Below are 26,722 nucleotides of genomic sequence, written 5' to 3' on the forward strand. Positions count from 1 at the left end.
CAACCCTTTGTTTCGATCTTAAACTAAAAAAAAATTGGCATAGGATGTAGCGTCCAAGCTGACTGCCAAGGAACACCATGAGCCCTAACGGCAGACCTAAATTGTAGATAAAATGAAAATGATGAGCCAGATAGATTAAAACTATCTTTAGGATCTTGGCATGAACAAGGGCAGTCATCCCCTAAAATACAGTCGAATCCGTTAACGACACAGACATGGTGTCGTGGCAGGAAGTTTGGAATGCTATGAACCAAGAGGTTGTGAGTTCAAATCCCAGGTGAATACTAATTACTGTAGAAATTAACATGCACAATGCAATCATGTATGTCAAATATGTTATTGACACAGACGTGGTGGCATAGCAGGAAACTTGGTATGCTATGAATCAAGAGGTTGTGAGTTTGAATACAAATTACTGTTTAAATGAACATGCACAATGTAATCAGCTGTCAGATATATACATTAAAAACACTGTGCCTGTAGTTATTTCCACAGCCTCTTTCTGTTGGTAAAATAATACTTTTCTAGTTCACACATATGAGACAAAATTGAGGAAACACATTATAAGTTGACTGAATTTTTGCCTAAGTTTTCTCATGTTGGAAAATGAAAAATGAAAAGTTGAGTAAACCAACAAACAAAAAAAGGCTGTGGAACCAGTTACTTAACAATATTTAGTTACAGTGTACCCAGCCCTTGAGTTCTCAATTGAATGTATGGACAACAGCTGGATAAATGACTACAATCCCAACACTCTGTTATAATGTTTAGAAACGTTATTAATCCTTCTAGCAATACGGTTTTATAAACCTTTGGAACTTAATTTTCATGTAAGCGAGAAAGATTCTTTCAATTGGATTATTATTACATACAAAAGATACACTTACTGTGAGCAGTTTTGCAAAGTTGCAACTGGCTGTTTTCACACCACCTCCGCTACCACACATCCTCTCACCTCGCGCTCTCATTTCCATTGGTCCATTCCATTCCACATTTCCGACTGGATCGCATGTATTTCTCAAAATACAACTGGGTGCAACTGTCCTAAACTGCGTACAGTAAGTGTATCTTTTGGATATAATAAAATATTTCTCTATTATATGAAAATGAAATTCCAAATGTTTCCGAAACGGTATTTGCGTTTAGACAGAGCATTTGTCCAGGGTCGGAGCGTCGGGCCATTCCCCACACAAGGCTAAACGGGACATACTAATGACTCAGTGTAATGTAATGGAATTGGAGTGATGAATAAGGGTAAGTAAAGGTTGTGGTGGGTTTGATTCAGCATGTCACTGACAGTTCGTTGACTGTCTATGACCATCTATTTAATGCAATTTATGTGAAGGCCTATATAAACTTACAAACAACTGTGTTGAGGATGTATATATTGTCAAAAGACTTGCAAAAACTAAGCAACAGTGAATCTGAAATTAGAAAAGCAGGTCCACAGAGAGTGTTTATTGAGTAGTTGACATATAATAAAGGCGGGATTTCATGCCAGCGTGTCCCGAAAATATTTAGGTTATCTCCGATTGTTCTAGCTTCATATGGGAGTAAAGATGTTTGATATGTTTTTTAGATTTGAAATCACGAACAATTTTGGGGGGATGAAAGTGTCCAATTCGTCCCTTTTAGACCTATAGATGTCCCCTGTAAGACCCTATGATCCATTAACTGTACATGATAAAGACAACATCCTGGTGTCATTATACTCCTTATCGAGTGCTCTAAAATATGGAGTATGTCTTGATTCTGAAATATATATGTATTTTTAGGAATTGTCCAATTTTATAATGATTTTCCCCCAAATGGTTTCTGATACAAATTAAAAAATGTGAGAATTGCCAGAACAATCTGAGATACCGAAAATATTTCCCAAAGATAACAAATGAAAAACAAAGACAAGTACAAACCCATTATAGTTTATTTGACATACAGATGCTTTTGATTTCTGCTCAGGTGGCTTTAGTGAAAGCACAAATCCCGCTTACACAGATAGGCAAACTAGCACTTTGTCCAGGACGCTTCTGAACAAACATGACCAATAATAAGTTGTGAGGAAAACACTGGGGTCCGTCCTCATTCTGTCACAAAATCAATTCAGTCGGTTTGTCTCATGTTTACTATACATCTGGATGCAGTAACCACATCTGACTGTCTATCTTTTTGTTACTGATATCCCATGATAATTTACTCAGCAAAAAACAACAAACAAAAACAAAAAGACATTTAAACAACAACAACAATTCTACATAATGTCACAAATTAAACCTACATGGAAACCAAGACGCAAAGTTTGTTTTTAACTGGGCGGGAGCCTTTTAAATAACTGATTCAACAAGCATTTACATTGTCCCGACTCCCAATGACAAACACATCATCATCCCCATACTGTTCAATGTCTCACTCCTCTCCTCTCTGTACAGTCCCATCCAATCACAAGAGCAGTTTTGTACATTCCCGTCCAATCAACAGCAGTCTTGGTTCTCTCTGGTCTGGTGAAACTAGAGGACAGGACAGGAAGGGGGAGGCGACCCCTCAGTGGTGTGTGGTGGAGGGGGGTTGGTAGGTATGTAGGGGAGAAGTCCTTAGAGTCTGTAGTGGCCCGATCGAGTGACCCCATCTCTCTTGTGCATATACAGTATATATTTAAATAATACAGGTAGCAGCAGCACCCCTTCAGCAAGGAGTTGAGGGGGCGAGGGTGACAAAGAGGGGGTGGAGTGAGAGGGCTCCTCCAGGCTCTGTTACTGTTCAGGACCTCCTCCCTCAGGTGAGACAACAGGGTCTCTGTTTTGGCCTCTCCGGCGTCTTTGCTCTGTCTTGTTCCTGTTCTCAGAGTCCTCCCGGTCACCTGCCTCCCCCCTCTCCCTCTCTCTGTCCTTCTTCCTCTCCCGCCGGCCTTCCCCCTGGCTGTCCTTGTCCCGGCGGTTGTCCCGATTTCTCCTTTCGCCCCGCCGCTCACCCTTCCTCCCCTTGCCTTGCCCTAGAGATGGAAAAAAACACAGAACAGAAAACACTTGTTAGTCAACAGCTCAATCTCTCTTTATAATGATTTCTGTTGTATTTTCAAGTGATCTACATGATTTTACACAGAGAGCTGGTTGAGGGTCATGGCAGGAGATGCACTTTCAGATGAGGATATACAGAATAAGATGAATATGAAGAGAGAATGGGTGTGACGATGATGTTGATGATGATGTCTCTTTTGCATACCAATTTATCAGTGTGCTCTAGTCTTGGTCATATACCTGCTGGCTGTCCAGGGAGCAACTGTAATATGGCACAGTACAAACATGTTCCCCCTATTCACCACTAGAGGTCAGCCTTGCATCACAGACAGTGGCCACACCCTGTGCGCAAGGTTTAGTTCAGCTGTTGCAATTCTCCGCTGATAGGCTTTGTCAAAAATAGAAAGCCTTTAAATAAACTTCAGTTTATCTGCTCTTTCGCCATCTCATAAACAAATCAATTTCATGGAATGTTGTAGAGTTTACCACTGGAAGCTGAAAAGCCCCACATCATTAATATCAAACACCCCCCAGAGAGCGAGAGAGAGAGAAAAGACAGATCGACAGATTGAAACTGGCCCTATTCGTGTTGTGCTGTCCATGTGTAAGCAGCAGGATTGCGAAACTGCTGAGGTAGGCACGGAGCCCCTCTCTCCCCCTGACCCCCCTTCAGCCTGTGACCATTAATCAGCCCAGCCGTGCTCTGAGCTCCGCTCCATCCTGACCAGGCAGAGAAGGGCTCGCAGCGCACGCCAGCCCAACGCTGACCCACACATTCCTGGGGTCCAGCCAGTGCAATATAGGGCCCTACCATACAACTCTGTTTAGTCTTCCCTGGCTCTGGTCGGCAGGAATAATGAAAGCCCACCAGCCTCACAGGTGAGACAAAACTTGTGCTGGCACTGGTGCTAGCTCTCCCCAGCCGTAATCTGAATCTGAACTATCTGAGCTCAGGGCTGGAGAGGAGGAGAGGCCCATACATCCCACAAGGCCAGGCAGATTGTAGGGTGTGTGTGTGTCCAGTGTGTGTTTATGGCATGTGTGTGTGTTTGTATGGTGTGTGTGTATAGTGCAGTGTGAAAGAGGCATTGTTGAAAGGGCTTTGGTGGGTTGCAGCAGGAGTGTAGGGTCCAAACAATGGGTGGGGGTGTAGAGAGGGATAGAGAGAAAGTGAGAGCAAGAGAGAGCGAGAGATAACTAGATAGTGAGAGAGAGACTGGAACAGAGACACAGAGAGCAAGAGCGTGACAGAGCGAGAGAATGATAGAGAGATAAATAATGATAGAGACACACACAGAGAGAGAGAGAGAGAGAGAGAGAGGGTGACAGAGACACTCAGAGAGACAGGGAGATAGAGAGAGACACCCAGAGAGACAGGGAGATCGAGAGAGAGACAGGGAGACAGAGAGATGGAGTTAGACACACACACACAGAGAATCAACTATTAAAGACTACCAGAACCCACTGGATTCTCCCATTACCTTGAATGAGCTACAGGACAAAATACAAATCTTCCAACCCAAAAAGGCATGTGGTGTTGATGGTATTCTCAATGAAATGATCAAATATACAGACAACAAATTCCAATTGGCTATACTAAAACTCTTTAACATCATCCTTAGTTCTGGAATCTTCACCAATATTTGGAACCAAGGACCCCAATCCACAAAAGTGGAGACAAAGTTGACCCCAATAACTACCGTGGGAAAAACCTTCTGCATTATTATTAACAGCAGACTCGTACATTTCCTTAGTGAGCAAATGTCAAATTGGCTTTTTACCAAATTACCGTACAACAGACCATGTATTCACCCTGCATACCCTAATTGACAAACAAACAAACCAAAACAAAGACAAAGTCTTCTCATGCTTTGTTGATTTCAAAAAAGCCTTCGACTCAATTTGGCATGAGGGTCTGCTATACAAATTCATGGAAAGTGGTGTTGGGAGGTAAAACATACAATATTATAAAATCCATGTACACAAACAACAAGTGTGCGGTTAAAATAGGCAAAAAACACACACATTTCTTCCCACAGGCCCATGGGGTCAGACAGGGATGCAGCTTAAGCCCCACCCTCTTCAACATATATATCAACGAATTGGTGCGGGCACTAGAAAAGTCTGCAGCACCCGGCCTCACCCTACTAGAATCTGAAGTCAAATGTCTACTGTTTGCTGATGATCTGATGCTTCTGTCACCAACCAAGGAGGGCCTACAGCAGCACCTAGATATTCTGCACAGATTCTGCCAGACCTGGGCCCTGACAGTACATCTCAGTAAGACCAAAATAATGGTGTTCCAAAAAAGGTCCAGTCGCCAGGACCACAAATACAAATTCCATCTAGATACCGTTGCCCTAGAGCACACAAAAACTTTTCATACCTTGGCCTAAACGATCTGAGAGACAAGGCAAGAAGGGCATTCTATGCCATCAAAAGGAACATAAAATTCAACATACCAATTAGAATCTGGCTAAAAATACTTGAATCAGTCATAGAACCCATTGCCCTTTATGGTTGTGAGGTATGGGGTCCGCTCACCAACCAAGAATTCACAAAATGGGACAAACACCAAATTGAGACTCTGCGTGCAGAATTCTGCAAAAATATCCTCCGTGTACAATGTAGAACACCAAATAATGCATGCAGAGCAGAATTAGGCCGATACCCGCTAATTATCCAAATCCAGAAAAGAGCTGTTAAATTCTACAACCACCTAAAAGGAAGCGATTCCCAAACCTTCCATAACAAAGTCATCACCTACAAAGAGATGAACCTGGAGAAGAGTCCCCTAAGCAAGCTGGTCCTGGGGCTCTTTTCACAAACACAGACACACCCTACAGAGCCCCAGGACAGCAGCACAATTAGACCCCACAGAGCCCCAGGACAACAGCACAATTAGACCCCACAGAGCCCCAGGACAGCAACACCATTAGACCCCACAGAGCCCCAGGACAGCAACACAATTAGACCCCACAGAGCCCCAGGACAGCAACACCATTAGACCCCATAGAGCCCCAGGACAGCAACACAATTAGACCCCACAGAGCCCCAGGACAGCAGCACAATTAGACCCCACAGAGCCCCAGGACAGCAGCACAATTAGACCCCACAGAGCCCCAGGACGGCAGCACAATTAGATCCCACAGAGCCCCAGGACAGCAGCACAATTAGACCCCACAGAGCCCCAGGACAGCAGCACAATTAGACCCCACAGAGCCCCAGGACAGCAGCACAATTAGACCCCACAGAGCCCCAGGACAGCAGCACAATTAGATCCCACAGAGCCCCAGGACAGCAGCACAATTAGACCCCACAGAGCCCCAGGACAGCAGCACAATTAGACCCCACAGAGCCCCAGGACAGCAGCACAATTAGACCCCACAGAGCCCCAGGACAGCAGCACAATTAGACCCCACAGAGCCCCAGGACAGCAGCACAATTAGACCCCACAGAGCCCCAGGACAACAGCACAATTAGACCCCACAGAGCCCCAGGACAGCAGCACAATTAGACCCCACAGAGCCCCAGGACAGCAGCACAATTAGACCCCACAGAGCCCCAGGACAGCAGCACAATTAGACCCCACAGAGCCCCAGGACAGCAGCACAATTAGACCCCACAGAGCCCCAGGACAGCAGCACAATTAGACCCCACAGAGCCCCAGGACAGCAGCACAATTAGACCCCACAGAGCCCCAGGACAGCAGCACAATTAGACCCCACAGAGCCCCAGGACAGCAGCACAATTAGACCCAACCAAATCATGAGAAAACAAATAGATATTTACTTGACACATTGGAAAGAACTAACAAAAAAACAGAGCAAACTAGAATGCTATTTGGCCCTTACAGAAAGTACACAGTGGCAGAATACCTGACCACTGTGACTGACCCAAACTTAAGGACAGCTTTGACTATGTACAGACTCAGTCAGCCTGTACATAGGCCGCCATAGGCAGACATGGCTCTCAAGAGAAGACAGGCTATGTGCACACTGCACACAAATTGAGGTAGAAACTAAGCTGCACTTCCTAGCCTCCTGCCCAATGTATGACCATATCTGAGATACATATTTCCCTCAGATTACACAGATCTACAAAGAATTAAAAAACAAACTCAATTTTGATAAACTCCCATATCTACTGGGTGAAATTCCACAGTGTGCCATCACAGCAGCAAGATTTGTGACTTCTTGCCACAAGAAAAGGGCAACCAGTGAAGAACAAACACCATTGTAAATACAACCCATATTTATGCTTATTTATTTTCCCTGGTTTACTTTAACCATTTGTACATCGTTAACAACACTGTATATATACATAATATGACATTTGTAATGTCTTTATTCTTTTCAAACTTCTGTATGTGTAATGTTTATTGTTAATTTTTATTGTTTATTTCACTTTTGTATTTTATCTACCTCACTTGCTTTGGCAACGTTTCCCATGCCAAAAAATCCCCTTGAATTGAATTGAGAGGGAGACACAGAGAGATAGTGAGATAGATAGAACAACAAGGAGAGAGAGAGAGAGACAGGGAGACAGGGATATAGAGAGAGATACACACACAGAGATAGAGGGAGACAGAGAGAGAGACACAGAGAGACAGTGAGATAGATAGAGAAACAAGGAGATAGAGAGAGACACACCCAGAGAGTCAGGGAGAAAGAGAAAATGACGGGGAGACAGGGACATACACAGAGAGAGAGATGGAGACAGAGAGACAGTGAGATATTTAATTTTTAAAATTTTACCAGGCAAGTCAGTTAAGAACAAATTCTTATTTTCAATGACGGCCTAGGAACAGTGGGTTAACTGCCTATTCAGGGACAGAATGACAGATTAGTACCTTGTCAGCTTGGGGATTTGAACTTGCAACCTTTCCGTAACTAGTCCAACGCTCTAACCACTAGGCTACCCTGCCACCCCGTAGATAGAGAAACAAGGAGATACAGGGAGATAGAGAGAGACACACCCATAGAGACAGGGAGATAGAGAGAGATACAAGGAGATAGGGAGACAGAGAGAGATACTCAGAGAGACAGAGAGACACACAGAGAGAGACAGGGAGATAGAAAGAGAGACAGGCATATATATATATATATATATATATATTATTTTTTGAGCAGTGTATATATATATATACACTGCTCAAAAAAATAATATAGGGAACACTAAAATAACACATCCTAGATCTGAATGAATGAAATATTCTTATTAAATACTTTTTTCTTTACATAGTTGAATGTGCTGACAACAAAATCACACAAAAATTATCAATGGAAATCAAATGTATCAACCCATGGAGGTCTGGATTTGGAGTCACACTCAAAATTAAAGTGGAAAATCACACTACAGGCTGATTCAACTTTGATGTCCTTAAAACAAGTCAAAATGAGGCTCCTGATGAGGTGGCGGATGGTCTCCCGAGGGATCTCCTCCCAGACCTGGACTAAAGCATCCGCCAACTCCTGGACAGTCTGTGGTGCAACGTGGCCTTGGTGGATGGAGCGAGACATGATGTCCCAGATGTGCTCAATTAGATTCAGGTCAGGGGAACGGGTGGGCCAGTCAATAGCATCAATGCCTTCCTCTTGCAGGAACTGCTGACATACTCCAGCCACATGAGGTCTAGCATTGTCTTGCATTAGGAGGAACCCAGGGCCAACCGCACCAGCATATGGTCTCACAAGGGGTCTGAGGATCTCATCTCGGTACCTAATGGCAGTCAGGCTACCTCTGGCGAGCACATGGAGGGCTGTGCGGCCCCCCAAAGAAATGCCACCCCACACCATGACTGACCCACCGCCAAACCGGTCATGCTGGAGGATGTTGCAGGCAGCAGAACATTCTCCACGGCGTCTCCAGACTCTGTCACGTGCTCAGTGTGAACCTGCTTTCATCTGTGAAGAGCACAGGGCGCCAGTGGCGAATTTGCCAATCTTGGTGTTCTCTGGCAAATGCCAAACATCCTGCACGGTGTTGGGCTGTAAGCACAACCCCCACCTGTGGATGTTGGGCCCTCATACTACCCTCATGGAGTCTGTTTCTGACCGTTTGAGCAGACACATGCACATTTGTGGCCTGCTGGAGGTCATTTTTCAGGGCTCTGGCAGTGCTCCTCCTGCTCCTCCTTGCACAAAGGCGGAGGTAGCGGTCCTGCTGCTGGGTTGTTGCCCTCCTACGGCCTCCTCCACGTCTCCTAATGTACTGGCCTGTCTCCTGGTAGCGCCTCCATGCTCTGGACACTACGCTGACAGACACAGCAAACCTTCTTGCCACAGCTCGTATTGATGTGCCATCCTGAATGAGCTGCACTACCTGAGCCACTTGTGTGGGTTGTAGACGCCGTCTCATGCTACCACTAGAGTGAAAGCAAAGCACCTCCAGCATTCAAAAGTGACCAAAATGTCAGCTAGGAAGCATAGGAACTGAGAAGTGGTCTGTGGTTGCCACCTGCAGAACCACTCCTTTATTGGGGGTGTCTTGCTAATTGCCTATAATTTACACCTGTTGTCTATTCCATTTGCACAACAGCATGTGAAATTTATTGTCAATCAGTGTTGCTGCCTAAGTGGACAGTTTGATTTCACAGAAGTGTAATTGACTTGGAGTTACATTGTGTTGTTTAATTGTTCCCTTCATTTTTTTGAGCAGTGTATATAAATATATATATATACATAGAGAGAGAGAGGGATAGAGAGAGACACAGAGAGACACAGAGAGAGACAGGTAAATAGCGAGAGAGACACAGAGAGAGAGACAGGAAGATAGCGAGAGAGACACACAGAGAGAGACAGGAAGATAGAGAGACAGAGAGACACAGGGAGATTGAGAGAGAGACACACACAGACAGAGAATGAGAGAGAGAATGAGAGAGGATTATTTACAAAGAGAATGACAGAGAGAGAAAGAGATGAGCAGCATTCTGAATCTGACTCTGCCCCCCATCTCACCCCACCTCTGGCTCTTTCAACACAGGAAGTCCCCTCTACACACATTGTTTTGTTTGTCATAACCATTTAAAGATAAGCGGCTTAGTCATAATCTCTGGGTTTCCTAAAACCCAAGGCACAACTTCATCTGGGCTCGTGTTGAGGTGATTACTGGGTATGTTTATCAGAGAAGGCTTTTGTCTGTCTGAACTGTGTCTATGAATTCTATAAACTGTCCAGCAATGCAGTGGACCCGAAGGAGACACTTGAATTAAAACACTCTCAACAGAGATTTAGCACATTCTTACCAGCATGGTCATCACCGCTACACTACAGTGGATGACTGGCAGTGTTTTTTGGGATGGTGTGTGTGTGTGTGTGTGTGTATGGGGGTGCGGCTATTGTAAAACTAATATTTTGATGAGACGTGTGTCCACATTAAGTATGATCAGGTTCAGGCATGTGGTTTATATAAACTGTAAAATTTAACTGTGAAAAATGACTGTAAAAGTAATATCAACAGAGCTGGATTATAAGATTACTGTAACTAAGGACAGCTTTCAAAAGTGTTGCAACTTCACAAGAGTTTATGCAAGTTAACTGTCATCTGGCATTGATTATTTACAATTTGAACATAGAGTTGGTGTGAAAAGGGGAGAGATAGACAGAGAAAGAAAAGGAAAGAGAGAGAGGTGAGTGTAAGAAAACAGCTGAAATTGTCTCTCGGATCACCCTCCAACACACACTCCTATGCAGTGCATTTACACTGATAACCCTACAGTGCATTGGTTACATAAAGTACTAGACATCATGCTGCTCAGTGCTCAGCACTCTTCACTGGAGTGTTAGGGTGCCTGTGTGTGCATGTGGGGAAACAGTCTGGCCCGCTGTCAGAGAGGGGATGTGCAGGAGCGTAATTAGTCTAATGACGCAGAGGGGGCAACATCCTCCATGGCAGGCACACTGTCGTCCAGGGGGCTTTTGGCGGGAGCCAGGCTGGGATTAAAGGCTCTGAGCTGTCCCACAGGAGAAATGCCCGGAGCTTTGAAGGCTACGGGACGCCTGTCCCGCTCCCCCTCGCTGGGGGACGGGAGGGGGCTACCTTCTAGCTGGGTTAGATAGATAGGGGAACGGTGGTTTGGAGGACAAATTAGCCAACATTGTTAACACAAAGGAGACAGCAGCCAGGTGGGCAAGGACATGTATGTAAACATTTACGACCACCAAGCATGTTTAAGGAGGGGGAGGAGGACACTGTACACTGAAAAGACATGACACCTCTGGCTACTGTAGCTCAACAGAGCTTACTAGAGATGAAACGACCAAATCAGAGTTGTGTTAAAGAGGAAGAGTGAAAGTGAGGGTTCTTGCCCCCTGATTCATTCAGTGACATTCCATATTTCTCTATGTACTGGACCTGTTTAAAGTCCAGCTCCTGTTGTCATTTTTGTGGATAAGGAGCGTAAACCTCCTTGATTCATATTGAGAGTTCCTGCTCTCTGATTCATAAGGAGGGGGAGGACTGGGGGTGACATGGAGGTTACAACGTTCTGTTTAAAAACAGAAAAGACAGATGGAGAGAGCCAAAAGAGAAGAAGTTAGAAAACAACAGCCATTAGGGAGAGCTGGAGGGAGCGGGGAAGAGAGAGAGGCAGGGGGAGAAAAGAGGCAGGGGGAGAAAAGAGGCAGGGGGAGAAAATAAGCAGGGGGAGAAAAAGAGGTAGGGGGAGAAAAGAGGCAGGGGTAGAAAAGAAGCAGGGGGAGAAAAGAGGCAGGGGGAGAAAAGAGGCAGGGGGAGAAAAGAGGCAGGGGGAAAAAAGCAGGGGGAGAAAAGAGGCAGGGGGAGAAAATAAGCAGGGGGAGAAAAGAGGCAGGGGGAGAAAAGAGGCAGGGGTAGAAAAGAGGCAGGGGTAGAAAAGAGGCAGGGGGAGAAAAGAGGCAGGGGGAGAAAAGAGGAAGGGGGAGAAAAGAGGAAGGGGGAGAAAAGAAGAAAGGGGAGAAAAGAGGCAGGGGAGAAAAGAGGCAGGGGGAGAAAAGAGGAAGGTGAGAAAAGAGGAGGGGGAGAAAAGAGGAAGGTGAGAAAAGAGAAAGGGGGAGAAAAGAGGCAGGGGGAGAAAAGAGGCAGGGGGAGAAAAGAGGAAGGTGAGAAAAGAGGCAGGGGGAGAAAAGAGGAAGGTGAGAAAAGAGGCAGGGGGAGAAAAGAGGAAGGGGGAGAAAAGAGGCAGGGGGAGAAAAGAGGAAGGTGAGAAAAGAGGCAGGGGGGAGAAAAGAGGAAGGGGAGGAAAAGAGGCTGGGGGAGAAAAGAGGAAGGTGAGAAAAGAGGCAGGGGGAGAAAAAAGGGGGAGAAAAAGAGGAAGGGGGAGAAAAGAGACCGGTGAGAAAAGAGGAAAGGAGAGAAAAGAGGAAGGGGGAGAAAAGAGGCTGGGGGAGAAAAGAGGCAGGGGGAGAAAAGAGGAAGGTGAGAAAAGAGGCAGGGGGAGAAAAGAGGAAGGTGAGAAAAGAGGCAGGGGGAGAAAAGAGGAAGGGGGAGAAAAGAAACCGGTGAGAAAAGAGGCAGGGGGAGAAAAGAGGAAGGTGAGAAAAGAGGCAAGGGGAGAAAAGAGGCAAGGGGAGAAATGAGGCAGGGGGAGAAATGAGGCAGGGGGAGAAAAGACGAGATAGAGAAAAAGAGTGAGAGCTCTTTCTAGAGAAAGACGAAACTTGTCTGGAGAAATAACAAATAAACCTGGTCTGGGGATGGACGGAGGCCCTTGGGGAGTGATGGAGGGAAGATGGAGGGGTGAAGGGATAGAGGGAGGAGGATGTATCAGTGTCTGAGGGGCTGGTGGGGATTAGTGCGAGCTGGCGGAGGTCGGACCAGTGACCCCGTGGCGTATGCGGAACGTAAACACGGAGCGGAGGGGACGCACCAGAGCAGATAATTAGCTCTGCTCACTGGATGTTCCAGGAGCCGGCCGGCCGACCCGGGGGAAGCAGCTGGGTAATCACACGCAGGGGCAAGGTCGATAACCGTGTGTGTGTGTGTGTGTGTGTGTGTGTGTGTATGTGTGTGTGTGTGATAACCAGGCCTTGGTCTGCAGTGTGTAACACGCACCCACCCACCTACCCACCCACAGCTCTGGCCTGCCTCCACCCCGCTCAGGCCCGCCAGGCAGATCAACACAGCACCGACTCCACACTAAGCCCCCCACTCCACCACGGGACAGGGGAACAGGAGCCCCATTCAGGGGGAAGGAGGGGTGGTGTGTTGTCTTTGGGTGTGCAAGAGAGAGTATCAGCAGGGTGGAGAAAAAGGGGAGAAAGAGAGAAAGACGGCAGACAGGGGGAGGAGCAGAGGCCACATTTCACAGCCTAAATGACAGATTCAACCCAACCAGGACTCTTTACAAATTACCGCCGATGGTTTTTAAAGGGACCAGTTGATGTGCGTGTGTATTCAGATCTGTGTGTGTGTTGGCAGCTGCTGTTATTAGTCTAAACTAATGCTGATTCCCCTCGTCGCCTCATGGCTCCCCAAGGGAGGATGTTTGAGGAGTCTGTGTGTTTCTGCTTCACAGTAAACCTTTCTGCTGAATCACTACTGAGGGGTTGTGTTTGTGCTGTAAGTAAGCCTGCCTGGAGGGCCTGGGGCGCTGGGGCGCAGGGGCGCAGGGGCCTGGTGGGCTGAGGAGCCGAGGGCCTGGGGAGCTCGGGGGCTGATTTCATTAGAAATCATCAGATCAATGTTTACGTGGAAAAGCAAGTGTTTTGACATATTTTTATAATCCGTAAAGTCTGGATTCGAAGCGTTAGAGCAACAACACACAGGCGTTTCACCATTATCCACTAACCACAATGCATATCCTTAAAGTCAACAATTCAGGTCCCTTAAGGAGTGGAGAGGAGTGGCAGATGACTGACCAGTCATTTCAGATTATAGTGTAGAGACAAAGTTGGTTCTGGAACGCTAGCCTACAACTGTACTTACAATGGAGATAGTTACCTGTCACACTAGTGATGATCCCCGTATAGTTATCATAGTATTTACCTGGACATCGCCTCCTCTTGAGGACACACTCTTTCTTTTCCCAGATGGGGGGACAGAGTTTTCCGTGTGCGGAAGGGAACTGGACAACTTCCCGGGTCCTCGTCTCCTCACCCCATTTAAATCCACAGGTTTTCCCTGACCGGGAGCAGGGGCTCCACTCGCCCCACTCACCCACCGTGCAGTGCACTGCACAAATGATTAAGAAAGAGGGGGAGACACAAGAGGCAGAGTCCAAAGATATTCACAACCAAAATTCACGTATAGAAGGGCAAAGACACTGTAAAGCATTTGAAGTTAACACCAGTGGAGGCTAGTGCCACTTTAAATTGGAGGTTGGGCTTATTGTTTTGGCTGGATACTAAACACACCATGTGTTTGATGTGTTCCATACCTTTCCATTCAGGCCCAATGAGCCCATCCTCAGATTTCCCCACCAGCCTCCACTGGTAAATACTCTCTCCTCCTTGTTCTGGAGCTCACCTTGAAGGGAACACTCCATGAGTTTGTCGTTTGGTTCAAACTCGTCTGGACAGACGTGGTGACACTTCCCCAGCAGCAGGTACAGGCCTGATCTGCACCTCGTACATGTGTCATTGATCAGACAGGCATCACAGTCCGCAGGACACTCTGAAACACCAACACATACATAATATTACACCTGCACTGGAGTCAAATCACATCAACACACACAACAAAGACCTTTACAATTACGTTTAACTGCATTCTTCCATTCTAAGAAAACCAAATGCAATACGATATGCTATTTTAATTCCACATTTTACATCATGTGATTGAGACATAGAAACAAATATGTAACGCTAATACACTACACTAGCCCTCTCTTTGTAACGTGTCTAACACCAACACCATCAGGACTTGATAATAACGTAACAGTCTAATATTCTACTCACTGGGAACACATTCCCTTTGTGTGTCGCTGCAGACCAGGCTCTCTGGGCAGCTCTCCTGGCACTTGCCCAGGTGGAGATAGTACCCCGCTCGGCACCGCATGCAAAGGTTCTTATTGAAGCAAGAATCACACTCCGGCCTGCACTCTGAAACAACCAGTCAGTTAGTCAACAGCCTGCATGTTTATGTTGCTCTTGAAGTGATTTATTGAACATGCAGTATGTTAGAATGAGCAGCGTTCTAAAACAGGAAAATTGGCTACACATCGATGCACATCTCGTTATGAGATTTTAGTGTACAAAATAATAGAAAATAATGTATTTGGAGTGACTGGCATGCAGTGATACCAAATAGACTTAATACATACACTAAAACACAGATTAAGCCTAGTCCTGGACTAAAAAGCACATTCAATGGAGATTCTCAGTTGAAATAGCTTTTAAGTCTAGGTCTAGGCTCAATCTGTCTATGTAAACCGGCCCTGTAAACCGTCCCTTAGTGTAAAAGTAGAGGTAGGCTATAAACGTCTTTGGTAATAGCCATGCAACTTACTTGTGCATGTGTTTCTGTCTGGCGAGCGGGTGCCGTAGAAACCGCTGGGGCAGGAGGGCAGACACACCCCCATCTGCCTCATCCCATTTCTCTCCAGGAAGATAAAGAGGCGGGGCTTACAGGACAGACAGCCATTGTAATCAGAGCAGGTCAGACAGCCTCCCTGGCACCCTGAACTCACCCCTGGGTTCTCTGCAGGTAAGACGGAGGGAGATGATGTGGCACAGAAGGACAAAAGTCAGTTTAGACATTTTACTTCGTACAGTATGTGTCTCAAATGGCACAACATTGAATCTGCCTGAAGTATCCCCTCCTCCTGTAAAAATGATCGTTAGGCATATGGGTCCTTTCCAAGTACCCTGTGTACAGGCCAGGTTGGCAGGTACCCTCACAGGGTACTGCTACTCAAAGATGAGAAGCATTGATTAAGCAAAGACTCTTATCCAGAGTGCCTCATAATAACATACGTGTATTGAACTAAAGTACTGTAACTGAGACAACAACATGATCATTGCAAAAGGCATTGTCTTATGTCAGGTGGCGTCACTCCTACGTGATGATCGTCCCTAAACTGACATGGTACTGTATCTGACTTTAACAATATGCAAAAGATGCATCATCACCCAGCCACACTAAACAAACCAACAATGGTGGAACAGAGGAACATCGCTCAACATGTTGTTACACTATCATTTACATTCAATGGAACTAATGTGGAAATGGAGATATCCTACGTTTTTAAAAGAATCGACAAGGGATCCAAGTTATAGTTTTAATATATTACTGCAGCAGTGAGACAGATGGTGTTAACCAACACTACAAGTCAACATATCCTCTCTCTCTCTCTCTCTCTCTCTCTCTCTCTTTCTATGCCAATTAAATAAAGAGGAACTACTGCTTACATTTAAACAAATATAGCTCTTCAGACTGTATGAGCTGTTTGTAGTCTTCTGAATTGTGTGCATTAAGTTGTGTAGAATTGTATTAAAGTAATGACTTCTATCCAACTCCCGCAACGAGGATACCAAATAGCCAACAAAGCGTTTGGATGGTGACAAAATGCTACAGATTTATATATTTTTCTGGGAACAATGACCACAGAAGAACTCAATAATAAACATGACAGGCAACAAGCAGGCCTGTGGACTCTCTTGGCTGGAAAAAATAATCAAATGAGACGTCAAGCATGCAAAGGTTTGCACGAGACGCCAGAAGCCGCGCACTTCTAATTCTCGGAGTACAGTTTATTCATTGTACGGACGAAACAATTTGGCAAAATGTTCAATATTCAGATAGACCTCCAGCGAACTGTTTGCCATAACAATGCAAACACAGCCAAATGAGTAAGATGAGTAATCGGCACTGGCACCGACAATTTTGCAACATGTCTCAAATTCATCTTCATTATGCTCCGTGTTGAAGATAAGCCTATCTGTCGACCCACATAGTTCACAGGGTCGACTGTGTTAGAAACAGGGAAAGGCTGAGCTTTCATTCTTTTTTATTTCACCTTTAATTAACGAGGTAGGCCAGTTGAGGACAAGTTCTCATTTACAACTGCGACCTGGTCAAGATAAAGCAAAGCAGTGCGCCAAAAACAACACATTTACACATGGGATAAACAAACGTACAGTCAATAACACAATAGAAAGATCTGTATACAGTGTGTGCAAATGAAGTAAGGAGATGAGGCAATAAATAGGCCCATAGTTGTGAAGTAATTACAATTTAGCAATGTACACTGGAGTGATATGTGTGTAGATGAGGATGTGCAAGTAGAAATACTGGTGTGCAAAAGAGCAGAAAAACTAAAACAAATATGGGGATGAGGTAGGTAGTTGGTTGGATGGGCTATTTACAGATGGGCTGTGTACAGCTGCAGCGATCGGTAAGCTGCTCTGACAGCTGACATTTAAAGTTAGTGAGGGAGATATAAGTCTCCAACTTCAGTTATTTTTGCAATTCGTTCCAGTCATTGTTGGCTTTGGGGATGACCAGTGAGATATACCTGCTGGAGCACGTGCTACGGGTGGGTGTTGTTATGGTGACTAGTGAGCTGAGATAAGGTGGAGCTATACCTAGCAAAGACTTTTAGATGACCTGGAGCCAGTGGGTTTGGCAACGAATATGTAGCGAGGTACCAGCCAACGAGAGCATACAGGTCGCAGTGGTGGGTAGTAAATGGGGCTTTGGTGACAAAACTGAGGGCACTGTGATAGACTGCTGACTAGAGTGGAGGCTATTTTGTAAATGACATCGCCTAACTCAAGCAAGATAGTCAGTTTTACGAGGGTATGTTTGACAGCATGTGTGTGGCTTTGTTTGCGAAATAGGAAGCAGAGTCTAGATTTAACTTTGGATTGGAGATGCTTAATATGAGTCTGGAAGGAGAGTTACAGTCTAGCCAGACACCTAGGTATTTATAGTTGTCCACATATTCTAAGTCAGAACCGTCCAGAGTAGTGATGCTAGTAGGGCGGGCGGGTGTGAGCAGCGATTGGTTGAAGAGCATGCATTTAGTTTTACTTGCATTTAAGAGCAGTTGGAGGCCACGGAAGGAGTGTTGTATGGCATTGAAGCTCGTTTGGAGGTTAGTTAAAACAGTGTCCAAAGATGGTGTTGTCTGCGTAGAGGTGGATCAAAGAATCACCCACAGCAAGAGCGACATCATTGATATATACAGAGAAAAGAGTCGTCCCGAGAATTTAACCCTGTGGCACCACCATAGAGACTGTCCGGACAACAGGCCCTCTGATTTGACACACTGAACTCTATCTGAGAAGTAGTTAGTGAACCAGGCGAGGCAGTCATTAGAGAAACCAAGGCTATTGAGTCTGCCGATAAGAACACAGTGACTGGCTTGGGCCAGTTGCTGCGGGGGGTGGAGGGCTGTTGGCCGGGGTTGGGGTAGCCAGGTGGAAAGCATAGCAAGACGTAGAGAAATGCTTATTGAAATTCTCGATAATCATGGTAAAAATCAGTGGTGACAGTGTTTCTTTGTCTCAGTGCAGTGGGCAGCTGGGAGGAGGTACTCTTATTCCCCATGGACTTTACAGTGTCCCAAAACTTTTTGGAATTAGTGCTGCAGGATGCAAATTTCTGTTTGAAAAAACTAGCCTTTGTTTTCATAATGACTGTGTGTATTGGTTCCTAACTTCCCTGAAAAGTTGCATATCGCGGGGGCTAGTCGATGCTAATGCAGTACGCCACCGGATGTTTTTGTGCTGGTCAAGGGCAGTCAGGTCTGGAGTGACTTCCCTGAAAAGTTGCATGTTATGACTGATGGTAGGATTAGAAAGGGATTGCAAAACTGCCTGGCTGTAGGCCTACACATCCTACTCAGATAGCAAGCCTTGTGTCAGAGATATTTACAAAGCCCTGCCAGAATGTGAATAACATCCAATTTCTCTGTTGGTTGGTGTGGAGGTTGGCTCAGGTTGATTAACATTTTATGTACGCAGAATGTTCACAGGAAAGTGTTATTACTCAGACTTCTCCAAAATGTTGGTCTCCAGGTTAAAGTCCTGCATACATGTGTCCAGTCTCTGCTATAAGGAGGCTATAAAATGCCCAGGGTAGGACAGTGTCTTTGAAGGAGGGATAGTGTCATCACAGTATGTGAGAAGTCTACAGACAAATGGGGAACTGAGCAGCGCTCCATTACCATAAACTGCCATCTTGGACTGGGCACAAGTGAAACCTCATGCGCCCTGACTGCTGCTGCTGATTTAAGCCATGTGTGACTGACTTGTAGGGCAGCATGTCAAGTGGCTTAACTCTCAACTCTTGTTGAATTACAGAGCTTGACCTCAGAGGACGGTGGAGATGAGGACAGACTGGTTGAGAGGAGAAGAGGTTGGGTATATACTAGGACTACCAGCAGGAGCTGCAAGTGAGTACCTGACTGAGGAAATATATAGCCATTTCACACTACTGAGCCAAGATGAATTGAGCTGTATTGTACCTGGTTATGCATCTACTGTACCATTTTTGCTGGAACCATGCAGGAAAGGACATGTGAAAAGATCATATCTGAGCCTGCACATTATGGTTTGGTTTGGCACGATGTGAAAAGGGTACTAGCGGGTGGCTCTGGGTTACTTTAAACCAGGGGTGCTCAAACCTTTGGGGTTGGGGGGACAAAATATAATCTGAGAGGTGGGCCGCGGGCCAAACAAATTAACATTATTTATTTTAAAACATTTAAGGTAAACAATACCTTTTTAGGGTTGTGAAACAGTAGCTTTTTTGAAGGTAATTATAAAATGTCACTTCAAATAATCAAATCATAGCCATATAACTTCACGCAAATTCTGATGATCATCCACTGGGCAAAAAGTGGTTGAATCAACATTGTTACCATGTCATTTAAACAACAAAAAATTAATGTGATGATGTTGAATTAACATGGAAAACCGATTGCAAAAAGTCATCAACACAAGTGAATTTTGACTTTATTTTACACACATTTTTACCAAAATCCAACTATGTTGTGATTTTTGTTGTTGTGGTTGATTTCACGTTGAATTCACGTTAGCTGGCATCTCAACCAAATGTAAATCAAAACTAGACCTTGAAATGACTTCTGTGCCCAGTATTCAGTTTTTTACCATTGTAGCAAAGAAACTGCAACCAAGTTTTTAATGTTCATAAGGCTAATGACTTTAATGTGTGCAGGTTTTTGGGGACCCTAAGCCCCCCAATTCGCAGGCAAAACATTTTAGTGGCCCACCTCTTGGCAGCAGAGAGAAATATTTGCAGCTTTAAAGTTAATGGCCTTTTGCCATGGGGGGAGAGAGAAAATGCTGCAGTTTTAAAGCAGATTTTCAGCAATTCTACAAATGTTTCCATGGGGCAGAGAGGAAATGTTGCAGTTTTTTTCTATGCTACAATGGTAAAAAATGTAATACATCTGTCCACTCAAGAGCTGGGTCAAAGGCCAGAGAATGGCATGCATGGTACCTGATGCAATGACAGGGAGCACCTCACTGAGTCAGATATTTTGAGCTCATTTTGTACAGATTGGATTGCTACTGTTAGAGCCAGACACTGGTCTATGGTCAGTTTGTAATGATTTCCCTTTATGGTTAAGGTAAGGGTTTGGGGAAGGTATGCAGATCCTATATCAGTTCTTAGGGGAAATATCTCAGGGGCAACTTCTGGGATTGCGACACATGGTAAGAGCTAGTCTCAGTATTCACCACTGCAGAGCTACGCAAGGAGCATATCAGTGTGTGCAGTAGGTGTTTTATCCTCCTAGTTCTCTGGCATATCGTGCCGTGGGTGAGTTGTTGGCCTTTCCTCCCTCCTTCACTTCAGGGTTAACTGCCAGATTGCAATAGATCACAGAGATTGTGTTTGACATATCTTAGCAATCTTTACAACTGCTGTCCATTTGCCCTCATGTGTTCCTGCCAAGGCCCCCTAATTCACAGAACCCTTAACACAGAGGAATTTTGCCTGCCCTTGCCTACAGTAGCTCGCACTGACACAACAGGGCAACCCCATGGTAACAGAATTATGCTAATACTCCGATTTCTATCTTTAAAATGAAAGCCAAACAAAAACCATTGATTTCAAAGTTTAACAAAGATAGAACTCTATGCATAATGATTTCTTTTAAGAATTTACATTGGACATTTTAAAAATATTTTTTTCTGGAAAAACTGTGCAGATGCAAAGTTTCGTAGCAGAATTACAGTAAAATCTCAACTTCACATCTGCACAGTTCTTCCAGGAAATGGGTTTTTGTAACATCGTCAGTGGAAATTGTTAAAAGTAGTCCTTGTAGATATGATCTGTACCGTGAGGTCTATACCGTGAAGGCTGTACCGTGAAGGCTGTACCGTGAAGGCTGTACCGTGAGGTCTGTACCGTGAGGTCTGTACCGTGAGGTCTATACCGTGAAGGCTGTACCGTGAGGTCTGTACCGTGAGGTCTGTACCGTGAGGTCTATACCGTGAAGGCTGTACGTGAGGTCTGTACCGTGAGGTCTGTACCGTGAGGTCTGTACCGTGAGGTCTATACCGTGAGGTCTGTACCGTGAGGTCTATACCGTGAAGGCTGTACCGTGAAGGCTGTACCATGAGGTCTGTACCGTGAGGTCTATACCGTGAGGTCTGTACCATGAGGTCTATACCGTGAGGTCTGTACCGTGAAGGCTGTACCGTGAGGTCTGTACCGTGAGGTCTGTACCGTGAGGTCTGTACCGTGAGGTCTATACCGTGAGGTCTGTACCGTGAGGTCTATACCGTGAGGTCTGTACCGTGAGGTCTGTACCGTGAAGGCTGTACCGTGAGGTCTGTACCGTGAGGTCTGTACCTTGAGGTCTATACCGTGAAGGCTGTACCGTGAAGGCTGTACCGTGAGGTCTGTACCGTGAGGTCTATACCGTGAAGGTTGTACCGTGAAGGCTGTACCGTGAAGGCTGTACCGTGAGGTCTATACCGTGAAGGCTGTACCGTGAGGTCTATACCGTGAAGGCTGTACCGTGAAGGCTGTACCGTGAGGTCGGTACCGTGAGGTCTATACCGTGAAGGCTGTACCGTGAGGTCTATACCGTAAAGGCTGTACCGTGAGGTCTATACCGTGAAGGCTGTACCATGAGGTCTATACCGTGAAGGCTGTACCGTGAAGGCTGTACCGTGAGGTCGGTACTGTGAGGTCTATACCGTGAAGGCTGTACCGTGAGGTCTATACCGTGAAGGCTGTACCGTGAAGGCTGTACCGTGAAGGCTGTACTGTGAGGTTTCAATTGCCTGAACTGCTTGAACCACTTGTAAAGTTAAAATCATTGACCACAAGATGAAAACAACCATGATTATTTTGAGCATCATGTGTAGATATAAACAAAACGGCTAACAGCAGAATGATGAAGACAAACACGCAAGTCATAGGGCACAGACCTAAAAAAAAGACGTTTGCTTTTCTAAGATGTTTTCTTCATCAAACACTGTGGTGTTGAACCTCTGCATATCTCCCCCTCCTTTAATTTAATTATCTGTCCTTCTTTCCCTTTATTAGGAATCCAATCTGTTATTCACACCTAGAGTCTATTTTAAACATGTCTAGACCCACTAGAAATCATTCTGGCCTCTATTCTAGAACACCTAGAAATCATTCTGGCCTCTATTCTAAAACACCTAGAAATCATTATGGACTCTATTCTAAAACACCTAGAAATCATTCTGGCCTCTATTCTAGAACACACAGAAATCATTCTGGCATCTACTCTAGAACACCTAGAAATCATTCTAGCCTCTATTCTAGAACACACAGAAATCATTCTGGCATCTACATTCTAGACAACATAGAAATCATTCTGGCCTCTATTCTAGAAATCATTCTGCTATCTTGTGTTTGCTCTCAGGCATTCATATCTCTCATTTGTGGATACATCAAGGGCAGAAGGAAGTGGACTGTTTTTGGCCAGTTGATTGCATGGTCACGGTCCCTGACTGAGAGCTCATTCACCCTGCTCTCTCTGTCTGACTATCACAGATAGTCATATGTCAGGTCGGCCTCCTTCAATTAGCACCAGCTAAGTAGGCTGCGATGCACGAGGTGAGGCCCAGTTTGCCTATCTGGAATGCACCCACAAACCAATGTGGACCCACAATTTCTACGCAGGCATGTAGGGTTTAGATAAGAAGATGATATATCATGTTGAAGTGGTTCTTAAGACGTTAAACACGCACCCCAAAACACTGCTATTGTTTGTTACTAGCCTACCTTTCCAGACAACAATCCACCTGGCAACAGGTGATGCATGCAACACTCAACCATTCTACTAAGGCAGAAGAGCACATCTGGAAGCTCATCTGGAACTTCAATATAGTGCAGAGAGAGAATAATAAAGCAAGCTCCATGATACTACTGACAAGATACAGGGTGAGACCTGTGGAGTTACTTGACACAGAACATGATTTCTATTAGGCTTAAAGAAAGATGCTGAACGGATACCTTCATGCAGAGTTCTCCAACTCTGGTCCTGGAGAACTACTGGAAGTGCTGGCTTTTGTTCCAGCCCAGCACTAATACACAGGACCGGGGTTGGAGAACCCTGCCATGGTCAATGCTGCTGATACTCTGAACATCTAGGGAGCAAAAAAAAAAAGTAAAGTGTCTACTGATTTACCAGAGCTTCTTTGTTTTGTTTTGGATATGATGATAGATTTGCTTCAGAGCTTTGAAATACTGTAAATAATTTAATGCAAAATACTAACCCCTCTGAATTTCTAACTGAAAAATGTTTGAATTGCCTACTAAATATGAACAGTTCCCTCTTCCATCTTTTCAACACCACAAATTATTATCGCCACAGAAAGTCACAGTTATGGTAAGCAAAAAAAGAACGCCCTTTGAAGATGGAAATGGCCAGGCTTTCATATATTTTCATATTAGATGGACAATCTTATATTCTACATGTATTACAATCAAGAAGATAACTGTATCAGCGTCCTCTAACAGCGGTTAGATGGCACGCGCTGCCACATGCTCAAAGCTCCTACTCAGTGTTGCACGGAGTTTGTCAAGGAAGCACAAGCACTGCAGACATTCCATAACATCAGTGAAATGCAAATATAATACACTTCACGTGAACTTTGTATGTAATGAATCATTTAGATCAGAAAGTTATAACATACTTTTGTCGTCAGACATGCCGCGTAAAATGTTCTCTGCTTCTGGCCGCTAGAGAGCGATGGGAACTAGGGGATGCAGCGCGTACTGCGGACGGAGCTTTGTGGAATACACTTCTAAGAAAACTGTCAGGGAACAGTGACTGGTTGAATTTTATCAGTAGAAAATGACAACCCTGAGGGCCATGTAATGTTGAACGCCATGCAGTCCAATTATTGACTGCGGTGTGGTTGAGGACGAAATGTGCGTAAAATTGGCCGCTACAGAGAGTAAAGTGCGCCTATTGCTTTTGTAGACACAATATAGTGAGTTCCCCAGAGGCACTCAGTCTCGCCTAGTGATTAAAATACAAGTTTATTCATTTAAATTACATATTGATCTGATAACAACACATGTTTAGGTTGATCGAGTTTGCCCTCGATTATAACTAAATGCGGGCTTTACTTAAAAAACGATATCATATTATAAATGATAGGCTACCCACCCTATCAACATTGTTTATATAAATTCATTTATGGGAAGTTTCATTTTTTTGTAATAGAGATTGAACCACAGGACTCAGTTATTACATCTCCACCTCAATCAAAAAGCATTCCACCCCAATTAGGCATATTTCCAAAAGCCATGCTATGATCTTTCATTGCAAATTTCATTGTCAAGTATGAGATGTTCAGTACCCATATTGTTCTGTTATTTATATATCTACATGAATGTCATATGGTATGATAGGCACTACAACACTAAAGTAGGGTTGAATGGAACAGAGACCAGGAGCATGTGTGTGCGCGCGAGCAACTCACTGCATGCGCGGTCGCTCTTTACTCACGTTTATTTTGCCGATGCCTAGAGGGGTGCTGCTGACAATCAGTGTACTCCATGCAGTGCAAGATCAAAACAAAGGAGATCAGTTGTAATTGCATAGTAACCCGGAGATGATGACTTGAATAGCCAATGTCAATGTCCTCCAGAAAAGTGCAGCTTTGATTCCACTTTTTTGAGAGGGAATGTGTTGTCTTATTCCTGGAAAGAGCAGAATCCCCTGCTCTGCGCAGAGAGTGATGTCTGATTTACGATGGCCCAATGACACCTGGGCCGTTTAGACAGTAACATCCTTAATAGAATCTTCATGTGTGCCACAAAGCGAGACCAAATCAGGTATCCGTAGTGAGCATATTCCCACAATCAAACCGTTAGATTATCATCCACCGCGGGAAAAATAAAATACTCAAAGAAAGAAAGCGTAGATCATATAATTGATACAGTTTCAGTTGTCTTCCTTTATCCTCTACTGACACTCTCTCGAAGTTCGCCGCACGTCCAGGTGTGAGGGCTACTTTATTGTGCCCTGCGTGTAGGAGGTCATCGCGTCATCCCCATCATCTAACGGAGTAGACCAAAACTGGGAGCCGAGCGCGTCACTGGCAGCAGCAGCACCTAACTGTAATAAAGTAACACGTTTCGATGAGGTGAGAATGTGTTGGTTCTCTTGATTGTCGCGCACCTCTCATTGGTCGACAGTTAAAGCAAAAATGATATCCGCAGTTTCAGCTCTTTTCAGTTTTGCGTGCAATACTCATTCCCCCACTCCAACTCGCTCTCTTATGACTTCAGCCCTCTGCCGTCTCCCTCGAAAGTTTATTTAGAGGGCAAGCCCCCCCACGTCAGATTTCCTTTGCTTTTGACCCCTCGGTTGAGAAGACTTTTACTTTGCATGGTGTTGATAATGTGTCATTGGGAAATTGCGCTGTTTTACGCACGTAGTATTTCTATGAAATTTCAGATATTCACTGTTTATGGCCAAATAGTCCTTTTCATTTCGAATTTATGATACACTTTTATTATGTTTGATTACTGTTATTTCTGGCTACAGAGAAACACACTTTAAACGTCTTAATTGTTTGTAGATGGCACTAATTGCAATCATCAAGAACACAAAAAAGCAGTGCACTTGTGCTAGAAAGCATTATTGCATGCCGTGCTGTTTAGTTTGTGTTGTTTTTGATGTACAATCACTTTAAACCTCAAGAGACAAGTCTCCCATTCTCTGCTTATATATAACACGCTAGCTTGGTCTAGTGCGCAGCGAGCGGAACCTCTGATGGGCCTGCGGTCGAGTAACTCTCACAAAGAGAGAGTGAGAGGGAGTGAGAGGGAGGGAGAGAGAGACATTTCATAGTATAGCCTAATCTGGTTTGAGGGGGCCTGTCGAGTAAAGTGTGGTATGCAATTAACCCAAAGCCAGGCTCCTCCTTAACTCGCGTCTTTTGAAGCTACTGAATCTATTCCATTTTAGTCTGACATAATTCTCCACGGAAATTATGGCTCTTGAGTTTGTTTATGAATTTGTGCACTTGTCAAGTATGAGAAGACGATCAGTAAGCAGCTCGAGGGAGTCAGCATGGGACCCTCTAAAATAATCTCTGTATTGCATATATATGCTGTCATTACGCGCCGTAACCAGTTGGGTATGCAGAACGGAACGCGCATGTTTATGTAACAAAGCACTTTGGACAATGGCATATTTTTTTCTGTAACCTATTTGTTATTGTATGGTGTTCTTGTTAGTGAAGGCCTCCAACAAGGGGAGCTTAACTGAACATCTGTAGGTAGGCAGTAGGCTTTCTCATTGCCGTACGGTGAGGAGA

General features: G+C 44.8%; 1 protein-coding gene across 1 annotated transcript; it reads right to left on the bottom strand.

Annotated features, from left to right (window-relative positions):
- Positions 1-1,906: 1,906 nt before the first annotated feature.
- On the bottom strand, positions 1,907-25,679 carry LOC112222783 (R-spondin-3). The gene is made up of 6 exons (XM_024385529.2): positions 24,904-25,679; positions 15,438-15,629; positions 14,888-15,031; positions 14,457-14,603; positions 13,977-14,162; positions 1,907-2,986 (listed from the first exon to the last, which is right to left on the bottom strand). The coding sequence occupies exons 1-6, from the start codon at positions 24,995-24,997 to the stop codon at positions 2,748-2,750; spliced, it is 1,002 nt and encodes a 333-aa protein (XP_024241297.1). The 5' UTR covers positions 24,998-25,679; the 3' UTR covers positions 1,907-2,747.
- Between the last annotated feature and the right edge of the window lie 1,043 nt (positions 25,680-26,722).

Source organism: Oncorhynchus tshawytscha, linkage group LG23 (genome assembly GCF_018296145.1).
Source record: "Oncorhynchus tshawytscha isolate Ot180627B linkage group LG23, Otsh_v2.0, whole genome shotgun sequence".
Taxonomy (NCBI): Eukaryota; Metazoa; Chordata; class Actinopteri; order Salmoniformes; family Salmonidae; genus Oncorhynchus; species Oncorhynchus tshawytscha.

Coding starts and splice junctions, on each gene's coding strand:
- LOC112222783 (XM_024385529.2), bottom strand. CDS start 24,997: ATGCAATTACAACTGATCTCCTTTGTTTTGATCTTGCACTGCATGGAG. Junction 15,630..24,903: donor TAGGCATCGGCAAAATAAAC/GTGAGTAAAGAG, acceptor TCTTACCTGCAG/AGAACCCAGGGGTGAGTTCA. Junction 14,163..14,456: donor CATGGAGTGTTCCCTTCAAG/GTGAGCTCCAGA, acceptor TCATTTGTGCAG/TGCACTGCACGGTGGGTGAG.